This window comes from Schistocerca nitens, chromosome 7 (assembly GCF_023898315.1).
Source record: "Schistocerca nitens isolate TAMUIC-IGC-003100 chromosome 7, iqSchNite1.1, whole genome shotgun sequence".
In the NCBI taxonomy this organism is placed as follows: Eukaryota; Metazoa; Arthropoda; class Insecta; order Orthoptera; family Acrididae; genus Schistocerca; species Schistocerca nitens.
This window is the reverse complement of record NC_064620.1, coordinates 390,526,922-390,540,817: the sequence shown is the minus strand read 5'-3', so window position 1 is coordinate 390,540,817 and position 13,896 is coordinate 390,526,922. Positions and strand designations below refer to the sequence as shown.

At 36.3% G+C, this 13,896-nt stretch overlaps 1 protein-coding gene across 1 annotated transcript in view; it reads right to left on the bottom strand.

Moving 5' to 3' along the window:
• Positions 1–702: 702 nt before the first annotated feature.
• Positions 703–13,896, bottom strand: part of LOC126194717 (ethanolaminephosphotransferase 1-like) — a 103,228-nt gene continuing 90,034 nt past the window's right edge. Inside the window, exon 8 of the mRNA XM_049932963.1 lies at positions 703–3,842. Within this exon, the coding sequence (XP_049788920.1) occupies positions 3,780–3,842 (63 nt within the window). The 3' untranslated portion in view covers positions 703–3,779. The remainder of the gene's footprint in view (positions 3,843–13,896) is intronic.

Here is a 13,896-nt window from a genome sequence, read left to right as displayed (position 1 = left end):
ACTGTATTATTTTCCAGAGTGGCAGAATAATTACAAGATGATATTTGCAAGTACAAAACTGGCATATAACACATATTAATCCCTAATGGAATTGTGGCACTTTTCACTTAAACCCATATGTTACCTCCTGACAATTTTTTACTGTTTTACATTTTGAGATTTAGCACTTTCCTTATTAATAAACACAAAATTTCAATATCTCCTGACACCTCAGAAGCTTGACACATAACAACATGATTGACTCTCTTCAATGTTGAGCCAAAAAATAGTGAATTTTTCTGAAGTGATGAATTCCTGTGTTAACAGTGATCCAGGAGTGTGTATATCCAAGCAGAATGTTGCTGAATTTGTTTACAAACTTTTACCAGAGAAAGCTACAACATTACATTTGCTGTCATAGAAAATATACTGCATAGTAGTGGTAAGTTTTCTGAAACTTTCTTCTTTCACACACTGTCAAGAAATGGGTATTATAAATTTTATAACTCATTTCACAAACTGTCATCCAAAAAAACTGGCCTTCACAGTCTAATTTATGTGTGCCATCAAATTAATACTAGAAACATGCACTTAAGGAGTTATCATAAATAGATACTATTTCAATACTTAAAAGTAAGTAGCAGCAATATGTCAAGTATAGACAAACTGAAATTAATGTGACATTGGGAGCATAAGTAGAGAAAAAAAAAAAAAAATCAGCTCTGCTGTGTAAAATACATAGTTACAATTTTTTTGTCAGTTTCGTCTCATGAGAGGACATAAAATCCAGATAACAATGCATATGCATTACTGCATAAAAATAAATAGTGACAAATCATTTTACCTAGAATTTACATTCTAAAGTACAGTTTGCTAGTTAATCATCACTAAAAATATGTATACAGGTCAGAAACTACTTAATCACACAAATATTTATAATTAAACAATATTCACATAAAACAAAGCACAAACAGTTTACAAAAGGACAATCAAACAACAAAAATTACAAAATAGGTAACCTGCATACATTTCAGGACCACTCAACAGATTTTCCGAGGGACAACACGTGTTATGAAACCGAGAGAACTTATTAGTCAATTCTCAAAAAATAATAAAATGCCACTTGGGCATCATTTGGCTCTTTTTTGTACTTAGATCCCAACTATCTGTCAGAAACTCACAGTTGCAAAATGTGTGTTCTTTATTAAATGAGAGATCGGTGGGCATTTATGTATTCTAACTGATCAATAAACAGCCATGCATGACATGATTTACAGTAATCAATATAAGGGGCTGACTAGATCACTCTTTTTAGGTTTCTATACATGCGAAATGCCGCTCAAGGATGAGTGGAGAAAAATTGGTCATTTGATTTTAAAATGAAGTTCAAACTTAGCAATATTTAATTGTTAGTAATCCTTCGCGAATTATATGTTACTTCATATGGGATAGAAAATGTCATTTACCTGCATTAAAGATCCCTGATAGGACTTAGGAATACCATTATCAAAAAGGTTATGAAGAAGTGCAAATATCACTGAGAAACTGCTGTTTTGGTTCTGTGAAGATTTATTTCTGAACTACTTGTGATTATAGGTGGAGAAGAACATTGTAGTTGGTGATGCTATAGACCTTTAACGTACAAAGTACTTTAATAACTGTGCATCAGACATTTATGTGAGTGAGTGAGTGAGTGAGTGAGTGTGTGTGTGTGTGTGAGAGAGAGAGAGAGAGAGAGAGAGAGAGAGAGAGAGAGAAGCCAGGGAAGTCATTTACATGTGTCATGAAGGCAAAGTGATCTGAAATTTGTTTCCCTTTAGTTTATGTGAATTTTACCCACCACCTACAGTACAGAATTTTTATTTACTACCACTGGATGATTAAAATATGAGCCTGAATCATTACGACTTTTATAACCATGAGGAACAACTTCAATTTAAATGTAAAAAGCAATATGCACATGAAACAAAAGGACAGCACCGAAAATAAATTACAAATGCCCATAAATGCTCATCGTATAAATGACAACATGTAGTGTAATTACAACCTACAACTGAAATGCACTGTAAAATTGCTTTCTATAAATAATGTCTACACAACTATAAACCCAAACATCAATCACAGGCATATATCACGAGCTAAAAATTAGCAAGCTGTGTTCCTATTAACACTGAAAAAATACTATAGAAAGTAACACCCTGATATTCTGTTACAAATAAAGATAATACTTTAGATAAATTAATATGGCAGAATATTTTCTACCCCATTCACCTTCCCAACAAATGCATGGGCACAGAGGACTCCACTGTTTAATTCTTGCAGTCAGCTTCAGAAGTTTTTACATGAGCTGATGATTATGTCCATTGCCTACCTGCTCAATTCCAATATTACATTACAGGTTATTATTTCAGGTATTCCCAGCAGTGGAAAATGTGTATTAGCAGAAATATATAATCTAATAAAATATGACAACCTTTTTCTGCAAAGATGGGACCAAAATCCAGCTTGATTAAAAAAAAAAAAAATTTAAAACTGAAGACAAAAATGCCATAACTAACAGCATGCAAAACAACTGCTGGAGTCAAGTGAAAAAATATAAAGAGGTTATTCTTCTGTTAAAAGAAGCAATGACTTCCTGAATCACAGAAATATCTCTCTGCTCCCTTTTTCCTCCATCAAATTAATTTCATGACTGATTTGTGTGCACAGTGTATCAGATTTGTATGTTTCATTGAACCTACATTATAAATTATTCAAAGCTATATTGCAAACCCTGAGCCCGAAAACGAGATCTGTAAGGATAAAATATTTTTCACAAAATGTGAGAGAACGGAATTTACTCTCTCTTTCCAGAAGTTTCTATCAATCAGTCTTGTACACATAATTGAGATAGTAATGACAATCTTGACAGTAATGTGCATACACAAAATAAACTTGGTCTTCCTGCACTTGCTCAGCCACCTCTTAATTATAATCCAAGAAATTAACAAAAATGTATGTTTCCAAGTAAGCAATGGAGAATAACATGATCCTAGAAAAGGTAAGATTTTTTTAGTTCAATTGACTTGTTTTACCATTTCATGCCTTTCTTTGGCTAGCAATGAATTCTTTTCAAAAAAATTACTGGGCACCACAGCTACCTTATACAAAGATTCAAAAGCAGCAAGTGTTGCAAAATCAGTGGGTTACTGATGTGCCATCTATCCTCCAGTGAGGCAGCAAAGAAAACTCTCCATGGTAAATATTCCAATTTGGCTTCACATAATTATAGCTGAGAACCTTAACTAAAACCAACAAAACAAAAAGGTAAATGAAGCATTAATGCAACTGTTTATTAATAACCTAACTGCAGTAAACTATTGATTCTGTTCATAAATAAGGAATGTACAAACATTGATCTGTGGGTTTGTCACTGCGCCTACCACTTTGTCTTTACACTCTACAGTTCTCCTTAAAATGCAGAAAAATAAGACTGCCTTATAAGTGGCTATGTATCAATTAAGCTATCATCCAGTTTACATATTTTTTAGAATATATGTGCTGGCAAGGCTGACATATGGTATTGTCACACTTTTGAACAAATAATGAATGCATTGCAATGAAATTACTTTTGTTGTATGTCTCATGGCACCAACAACTCTGGTCTTGGCTCATATCTTAATCATCCTCCTGCTGTCATTGTAATCCTATTTTCAAAACAGTGAATTGCTAATTGCTTCACTGTGAAAATCTTTTTAAGCAAGAATTTCCCCATTTTCATCTCGGTTTAAATATATTTAACACGTGTTGTCGGCTAATAGTCATTGACTGTGCTGCTTTATCTGGAAACAGTTGATCCTGAAGTGCCTGCACATCTGGCGAACCTATGGAGAGAAAAATGGTGCAAATGAAGAAAATGCAGATAATTCATAAAATATTTTAAAATAAGATGACTTTAAAAAAAAAATTCAGATGTCATAGGTTTCCAAGACAGAATTAGACCAAGTCAGAAACATCATGAACAGAAGGACACAGCACATTGCTAAGTATGAGAATGAAAGAATATTCGGCAACAAAACTGATCCAAATTAATGCAATTCTCATATGACCAGAAGAAGGACGAGGAGGAGAAATAACATAAAGAAGAAGCAAAATAAAACTAACTTATTAATGAAGATTTGGTGTCATGCAGTTTGTGATACTTACTGAAAAATGTTACAATGACATAAACAGTGCTACGGAAAAATCAACCCCTCCCCATATGGAGCACTTGCTCATATGCTAGAGATGGGCACTCTGCTCCTAAATTGATTCAAAGAGTCAGAGCTTTCTAAAGAGTGGATAATGGATGATTCAAAGAAAGTAATTGGTAGTTCATCTGATTTCAAAATGCATTTCTGGTGGTCGTAATGAGCAGAAAGAAAATTCTGCGCTAGGCTGCTGCAATGGCACCCCATGTTACATCCTTAAGGAAACATTTCCCAAGCTACAAAAAAATGTATTACAGACCAAGTGCACATGTGGATTTGCAAATCTTATTAGTACATGAAGCTTTTCTCATCCATGAAAACAAAAAAATAAAGGAAGCTCAATTTTTCCCAATTTATTTGCTGTGGGCAGTATCCATTCAGCCATTTCAATAGTAATGCTAATTATGATGACATGAAAGTAAGCACAACACTACACCCAGTCTGTGAGCGGAATTTTTTTTTTTTAATTTTGCTGCGAATTGAACCTGGAAACCTTCGCTTCCCAATCCTCTGCACTGACCATGCAGCTAACGTGGCAAACAAAAGCCGAGCTCTTTAGAATGATACATTAATGCAGAAAACACTTCCAGCATGTTTTTGTTCTTGATTTCAAAAGAATGTCTCAAATTTCAGAAGAACAATAAATGTTTACATGCTTTTGAGTGAGTTGTTACTTCTTCTCCTTTGTCTTAGCATCGCACTCATAATGTGTTGACAGCGATCATAAAAGCTGTGGTCTCCGGCCACCACATGGTTGGAGCATGTCACAAAGCAATCCAGGCACCAGGCACCACTTCCCTTCCAATACCTCAGTGCTCCCTACGCCTCTCGCTGATTGGGCCTGCCTCACTAACTCACTGCTCTCTACCACTCTCAGGGAGCAGATTACAAGGGAGATCACTAGCTCACTGGTCTCCACCATTCTTAAGGATCAGATTGCAAACTAGGTCACTGCTCCCCCCACCAAGGCAACTAGCTCTTACAGATGAAATCGCATTGAGCAGACCACACTGTAACTTGAGGCTTCACTCTGTTCTCTGTGCTCTTGGCACAGTGAAACAGCTTGCAACTCGCTTTAATGCAGCATGTCTCCATTTGAGTTCGGATATTAATTCTTTGCATCCTTATATGATTTGTTTTAATTGTCGTCTTCTTGTGTTGTTGCTCTTCTGTTTTCCTGTTGTGTGAGTGTTGTTCTACGTCGGTTGCATTTCTAGCTGCTTTTGTTGGCGTGTTGGTAACCTTTATGTACCTTTTAATTGCTTTGGGTGGACAAGCTACTAAATGTAAAGGTCATTTTAACAAACATGATAGTCCATTTATACAGGTTGTCTCAGGAGGAATGGTCAATATTCAGAGATATGACAGGAACAATCATCCGAAGCAAAAAATTAAGTATGGACATATGCCCTATTCCAAATGGTTTCTGAGACAAAACATATTTAAAATTACTTTTTTATGTTTTTCTCAAATAACACAAAATCTGCTGCCTCTAGTGAAAACTTGTCACAGTAAAAAATTAAACTACATTAAATTCCCTTTAGAAGGGTCTTATCCATTTCTTCTCCTAGACTTTTAGGGTGCATGAAGAGAGTGAAAAATGTGAACTGAGGTGTAGATAAGCCAGTTTGAGGTAGTTTTTTGACTTGATAGATCAGTGTCCTACATCAAATTATTCATCTCGAATCTGATTACACTACTATAGTACATCGTAAACAATGACTACGTACTGAATAATACAAAAAATAAGTAACAATGTACATTAAATATGTTCTATCTTGGAAATCTTTCAGAAAAGTACGTATGTCCATATGAAGTTTTTTGCTTCAAATGACCGTTCCTGTCATATTCCTGAATATTGACCATTCGTCCTGGAACAGCCTGTATATTATGTTTAATTTTTTATTTATACATTTAACCTGAACAGATTAATGTCCTCAGGAGTCTTCATTCAGCACATCAGAGTTTTATGTGTACTTACAAAACTTATTAAACCCACAGGTACTTAAAAAATCATAATATTTTTAATATGATCTCTCTCCTCCTCCTCTCTGCATGTAGTAGGTATTTGCCTGTTATCCCTTCTTGGCTGAAATTGTTGAATTTTCTTGGGCTTCCTACATATGTCCTGCCCTCTGGGTAATAATTATCACCAATTTTGTTAATCTGTCGTCTTCCATTTTTTTGAGATACACCTTCCAGTTGCTTCTGTCTTTTTTAATCTGTTAATTTAAGTTTTTCATTCTCAGTTCTTTTCTGATGTCTACATTCACTCTCCCCTACAACAGAATGTACCCAGCTTCTCTTCTTAGCAATCGATCTCTAGTGCTTGTATTCCAACGGGAACAAGTGTTTCTACTGTGTTGTCCAGGAAAGAGCTTCAAGGTCTAGTGAGCAGTAGTTATTATGAGCAGTAGTCGATCAACAATAAGCTTGAGTATTTGGACTGCGACGCCATCCTCTACAGTAAATGCTAAGCTGAAGGATTTTTTGACGGCGTTGTCACCTCAAGACAGAACTTTTATCAACTACCGTCATTTACCTCTGTGAAACAATCAGTAAGTCTATGTTTTGTTTACGGTTCAATGAAGATTATCGCTAAAGTCAAGTACTGATTTACTTCCTTCGTTGGGGCAATGGGATCAGCTGCAGCTTCTACTTTGCCTGCTCTTCCCTAGATCTCTCAAACTTTTCCATAGAGCATCTGGTCTTTACGTTTTAGATTAATGTATTGGCATGTCTTAGTTATCGTTTCTCTCAGTTTGATTTCTGCATGGAACCAATTTTATTTTCAAAGGCGGGAGGTCATTTGTGAGTCTGATGTGCAGTGTCTCCAACATCCATGGACTGTTTTGGCTCTTCCGTTATCGAGGTGCAGGTTTTCTCTTCCGGTTTCTATCTTAGGGGAGCATATTATTATGTAACAGAGTTAATTTGTAATGATGTTGTGAGCTGATATTCCAGGTACGGATTTCTTTGTTTGTGGATTTCGCGGCAAATGTATGTTTGGGGACATGGCTTTAGGTTGCATTATGAGTAGATGCAAGCTGAAATACATTTGCATTTGAAGAAGAAACTACACACATGAATTTCACAGTGGAGAGGCAGAATATTTATGTTAGTGTTACTAGCATCATTTGTATTATCCTAAGTCGAATCGAATTTTGAAAGGTCAGTTCTGAAACGGGCTATCCCGCCTACTTTTGGAGGTCTGTAGAGGACACACATTAGGCAAATTTTTTTAAGGGATTTTATTTTTAAGAACATAATAGAAAAACTGGAATGCACGTAAGCTACTACAAACAGCATAATGAACGCATTATTGTGGCCAAGATAGATATGAAACCCATGCCTACCACAGTAGTACAAGTTTATATGCCGTTAGCTCCGCAGATGACGAAGAGATTGATGAAATGTATGATGAGATGAAAGAAATTATTCAGATAGTGAAGGGAGACGAAAATTTAATAGTCATGGGTGACTGGAATTCAATAGTAGAAAAAGGAAGAGAAGGAAATGTAGTAGGTGAATATGGAATGGGGGTAAGGAATGAAAGAGGAAGCTGCCTGGTAGAATTATGCACAGAGCATAACTTAATCATAGCTAACACTTCGTTCAAGGATCATAAAAGAAGGTTGTATACATGGAATAAGCCTGGGGATATTGAAAGGTTTCAGATAGATTATATAATAGTAAGACAGAGATTTAGGAACCAGGTTTTAAATTACAAGACATTACCAGGGGCAGATGTGGACTCTGACCACAATCTATTGGTTATGAACTGTAGACTAAAACTGAAGAAACTGCAAAAAGGTGGGAATTTAAGGAGATGGGACCTGGATAAGCTGACAGAACCAGAGGTTGTAGAGAGTTTCAGGGAGAGCATTAGGGAAGGATTGACAAGACTGGGGGAAAGAAAAACAGCAGAAGAAGAATGGGTAACTTTGAGAGATGAAATAATGAAGGCAGCAGAGGATCAAGTAGGTAAAAAGACGAGGGCTAATAGAAATCCTGGGGTAACAGAAGAGATACTGAATTTAATTGAAGAAAGCAGAAAATACAAAAATGCAGTAAATGAAGCAGGCAAAAAGGAATACAAATCTCTCAAAAATTAGATGGACGAAGTGCAAAATGGCTAAGCAGGGATGGCTAGAGTACAAATGTAAGGATGTAGAGGCGTATATCACTAGGGGGTAAGATAGACACTGTCTACAGGAAAATTAAAGAGACCTTTCGAGAAAAGAGAACCACTTGCATGAATATCAGGAGCTCAGATGGAAACCCAGTTCTAAGTAACGAAGGGAAAGCAGAAAGGTGGAAGGAGTACATAGAGATTTTATAAAAGGGCAATGTTCTTGAGGACAATATTATGGAAATGGAAGAGGGTGTAGATGAAGATTAAATCGGAGATATGATACTGCATGAAGAGTTTGACAGAGCACTGAAAGACCTGAGTCGAAACAAGGCCCCGGGAGTAGACAACATTCCATTAGAACTACTATTAGCCTTGGGAGAGCCAGCCCTGACAAAACTCAACCATCTGGTGATCAAGATGTATGAGACAGGCAAAATACCCTCAGACTTCAAGAAGAATATAATAATTCCAATCCTGGCTTCGGGGAAGTTCAGTTTCGATTCCGTAGAAATGTTGGAACACGTGAGGTAATGCTGACCCTATGGCTTACCTTAGAAAATAGATTAAGGAAAGGCAAACCTACATTTCTAGACTTAGAGAAAGCTTTTGACAGTGTTGACTGGAATACTCTCTTTCAAATTCTGACGGTGGCAGGGGTAAAATACAGGGAGCAAAAGACTATTTACAATTTGTACAGAAAGCAGATGGCAGTTATAAGAGTCAAGGGACATGAAAGGGAAGCAGTGGTTGGGAAGGGAGCGAGACAGTGTTGTAGCCTCTCCCCGATGTTATTCAATCTATATATTGAACAAGCAGTAAAGGAAACAAAAGAAAAATTCGGAGAAGGAATTAAAATCCATGGAGAAGAAATAAAAACTTTGAGGTTTGCCAATGACATTGTAATTCTGTCAGAGACAGCAAAGAACCTGGAAGAGCAGCCGAATGGAATGGACAGTGTCTTGAAAGGAGGATATACGATGAACATCAACAAAAGCAAAACGAGGATAATGGAATGTAGTCGAATTAAATCGGCTGATGCTGAGGGTATTAGATTAGGAAATGAGACACAAAGTAGTAAATGAGTTTTGCTATTTGGGGAGCAAAATAACGAATGATGGTCGAAGTAGAGAGGATAAAAAATGTAGACTGGCAAAGGTAAGGAAAGCATTTCTGAAGAAGAGAAATTTGTTAACATCGAGAATAGATTTAAGTGTCAGGAAGTCTTTTCTGAAAGTATTTGTATTGAGTGTAGCCATGTATGGAAGTGAAACGTGGACGATAAATAGTTTAGACAAAAAGAGAATAGAAGCTTTCGAAATGTGGTGCTACAGAAGAATGCTAAAGATTAGATGGGTAGATAACATAACTAATGGGGGGAAGGGGGGGGGGGGTTATTGGCTAGAATTGGGGAGAAGAGAAATTTGTGGCACAACTTGACTAGAAGAAGGGATCGGTTGGCAGGACATATTCTGAGGATCAAGGGATCACCAATTTGATATTGGAGGGCAGCGCTGAGGGTAAAAATCCTAGATGGAGACCAAGAGATGAATACACTAAACAGATTCAGAAGGAAGTAAGTTGCAGTAGGTACTGGGAGATGAAGAAGCTTGCACACGACATAGAAGCATGGAGAGCTGCATCAAACCAGTCTCTGGACTGAAAACCACAACTAAAACATGTCTTGTTTGTCTTCATTAGTACTGGATGTGAGTAGCATGGTCAGTAATAAGTCAGAGTGTTTGTATGCCACTACTCGATCTCCTCATCTGTTACTTCTGTGATGTCTTAGGACAGAGGAGTCTATATTTGGGGAACTGGAGAGCACACTTGGCTTGAGCCAGGTGTCCATGTTTGTTAGAAGAAAAACATGGATGTCCATATTCTGAAATATGTGGCGGAGTTCATCAAAACAAGTTGAAAGTGATGGCTATCTATGTTCTACAGTAAAAATACATACACCCTGGTAGAAATAATGGCTGCATGAGTAGACAACTTCGTAGCTTTTAAAGCTCAGACTTTAAAGAGTTCATTTGCACTGCTTTTTTCCAGCCTTTACCTGTACCATTATCCTGTCATCTCTCGAGCACATACTATGTAGCCCAAATTCGGATATCACATTATTCAAAATTTTTATCTTTCAGCAGAGAAATTCTCGCATATTGTCAGGCTTGTCTTTGTGAGTTTCTTAATCACTATGACTTTTTCAGACCTTTTCGTATGATACAAATTTCACGATTGTGGCTTTAGGTTTCGCAGATCATAACTTCCTACATACTACTCTATAACTTCTGATTACACAATGTGCTGCATGTATATTTGTTCTCACTTTAAGCTTTTACAACGTAAAATGGCTATGTCAACAGTGTAATGTAATCGACTGACGGAAATAAGGTGAAGAAATAAAGCGAAGAGTATGATACCCATAGTAAAGAGTTGAATTAATTTCATGACTGTATTATGTTCCCAGAAAACATGGTTAATTTATTAATTTAATTATGAATATGTTCTTTTGTAATAAATAATCGACTTGTTTAAGATGTTAAATGCTGTTAAGAAGTGCAAACTTACATTGCAAATAGTATAGTTCGGAACAAAAATTTAGAATAAAAATAATCTTTAGCAAAAAGTATTTCCAATCCAGTGGAGTTTATTTAAACAGAAGAAAACCCAGGCCATGCTTGATGTTGGAATGATCATTTTGCAGACAAAGAAAACGATGAAACCCCTAGACAAACTAGATCTGCCGTTATTGAGTGTGTAATCTTTCAGCAACTACTAACAAATTCTTGCTGAAATTGTGCTGGGACTGGACTTATTATTTCCATTAAAACAGCCTATTGAATGGAAACCAATAACATGTGGTGAGAGTGCTGTCCTACCACACTATACTGCGTACGGTTATATAAACAATTCTTCAGTTATTTAAGAAACCAGTAAGACAACAACCAGAACAACAGCAAATGTTTTAATTATACAAGTGTACTTTTAGTGCAGCAGAACAATATATTATCGACATTGCTTTCACCTAGAAGAATTGCCAACGATGTTCGGTTTTGCCTAGAAGAATTAAGAGTGATGTTTGATACCATTTTTTAAAAAAATGGAAGAAAAACGAAAATGCTGCTACTGGTTTCTGGCTCATCATCAGACCTGAAGAGACATCTAAAATCGAAGCATCCTATGGTTCCTGTGGAACAATGTGGTTCAGGTAGCCGATCAAGATCGCCATCAATCAATGCAGAAATTTGAGAAATAATTTCTTGTGAATTGTCAACACCAACGTTTGCTTCCACTTTGGGTGAAGGTGTCCTCGCATCAAGGCAAATTGAGTCTCAAGCACTATCTAGCCCATCAGTGTCGTCAGGTTCTGGACCAAGTCCTGATTTATCTCCTTTGTGGTGTTCTCACCTTTAACTGCTTCTCATTTACAACAACCAACAAGTAATTTTTTAATATTATAAAGTCTTTTACATTAAGTAAATGTATTCCATTAAATGCACAGCTTTTAAAAATGATTTGCAGTAAAATTTAAAAATTTTTCAGCCACCGAAAAGGCAGTCTGTCATACGCCTGATGTGTGGATGAATGTAAGTAAAATTAGTTCGAGAAGAGTCAACTAAAGTCATACCTTCTAGAGTGCTCACAATTCGAAGGCAGACAGATAGCAGAAAACATGACAAACTGGGTAAAGTCTGTTATCCCAAATACAATATCAATTTTAAAATCACTTTGTTAAAAACAGGAAATGTGTCAAATACAAAATTAACTGCCATGCTTTTAAAACTTCCGCACATCCCATGCTTTGCACATTCTTTAAACCCCACTGCACAACACACATTTCAGAAGTCCATACAGAAAACTGTTGAGGAGTTCAAACGAGTTGTTGTTTCTTGAGGAGAAACCCTTTGCTTTAAGCAAACTTGCTGAAATGTAAGAAAAAAAGAAGACCAGCTTAAATTGAAACAAAATGTCCCAACCAGATGGGACTACTTACGATATGTTGAAAGGATTACCTTAAATGAAGATCCCATATTTCTTACCTCCCTATTTTAGGTGGAAAATTGACCACCTTAAACCTAAAAGATACAGACTGGGATATAATGCAACAGGCTTTACAGATTTTGAAAGTTTTTGATGAGGTAACCGAAGGGGTGGCTTCACAGAAAACAGTCTCACTTTCAATAATGAAAATCTTGCCAAGATTAAGGGAATGGCAACGAAAACCTTTTAAAGACAAATGTAAAGCACATCCTCAGAAAACAAAGTCACTGGCTGATAATTTGCTTAAAGGGTTATCAGAGTGGTTGGTGTTATTTCCATCAGCGAAATGATTAGTCACACAACATTACTTGACCCCCCAATTCAAAGGCAAGGATTTTCGGTTGACAAAATATTTTAGGACTGCAGGACTGCTACGTATGAAGGCTGTTGCAGAAATGAAAGCATTGATTGTTCAATAAGAAAAAACAGAGCTCATGTCTCAACGTTACCTCCGTTAAACATGAGACTTCTTCAGTCTGGTACGAGTTCAATTAAACTATTAGTCAACTTCTAGCAAGTCACATTGGAGGCATATTTGCTTAGAAACAGCAATCCCTTAAACTGGTGGGAGAAAAAAAAATTGCTGTGGCCAGCACTATATCAACTGGTTCTAAAAGTACTATGTATCATCACAATATCAGTAGTCTGTGAACGAATATTTTCAAAACCAGAACAAAGAGACTCACTTCAACTAAAATGGGTCAAATTTTATTCATAAATGACGATATTTATTAATTTTTCTTTTATGGGAACATATATGAAATACTGGCTGTAAATGATGACTGCAAATACACTTCAATTACAGTTGTTATAATTCTTATATTGTGTTTTTTCCAATAAAAATATCAAAATATAATAATAATCAGCCTGCGTTCCCAAAATTTTTCAACTTGATAAAAAATATTTAGGAAATTTTTGTAATATCTATAATTTTTCAGTAGATGAAATTTAAAACTTTTGTATCTGAAAATTACTACGGACATAACACAAAACTATTGCTCTTCTTCATATTTTCTATCAAAATAAGGACAACTCAGATAAATATACAGGTTTAGTGACCTGAATTAAAAAGGTAGTGTACCTTCGTTCTAATTTTTTTGTGAATGAATGGCAAGTGGTGAGTCATGAAAAAGAACTAGTTCATTGCAGTGGGTGACCAGTTCTGATCCAAAAAGAACTGTTTTGCTCATCTCTATCATATGCACATAGGTGCGACGCATGCACGCGGCCACCCACACGCTTCCACGTGCGTGTCTCCCTGTGCATGTGCCCTTGTACTTTAAACATCTGATACATAATAATCCCACTGTATTAAAAATGTTGTACAGCACCTCACTGTGATATTCCAGGTCAAAGAGCAGCTCAATTGCTTCTATGCAAGTGTAACCATCAGCCAACAAGAGCTTCTGTGAACGTTCTTGGTTCTCAAATGCTGCATGTGCTTCTACTACCGTCTACACTGTAATTTCTCCTAATCTCTTTCTCTTGTACATCTTGAAGCCTCCAAAATCC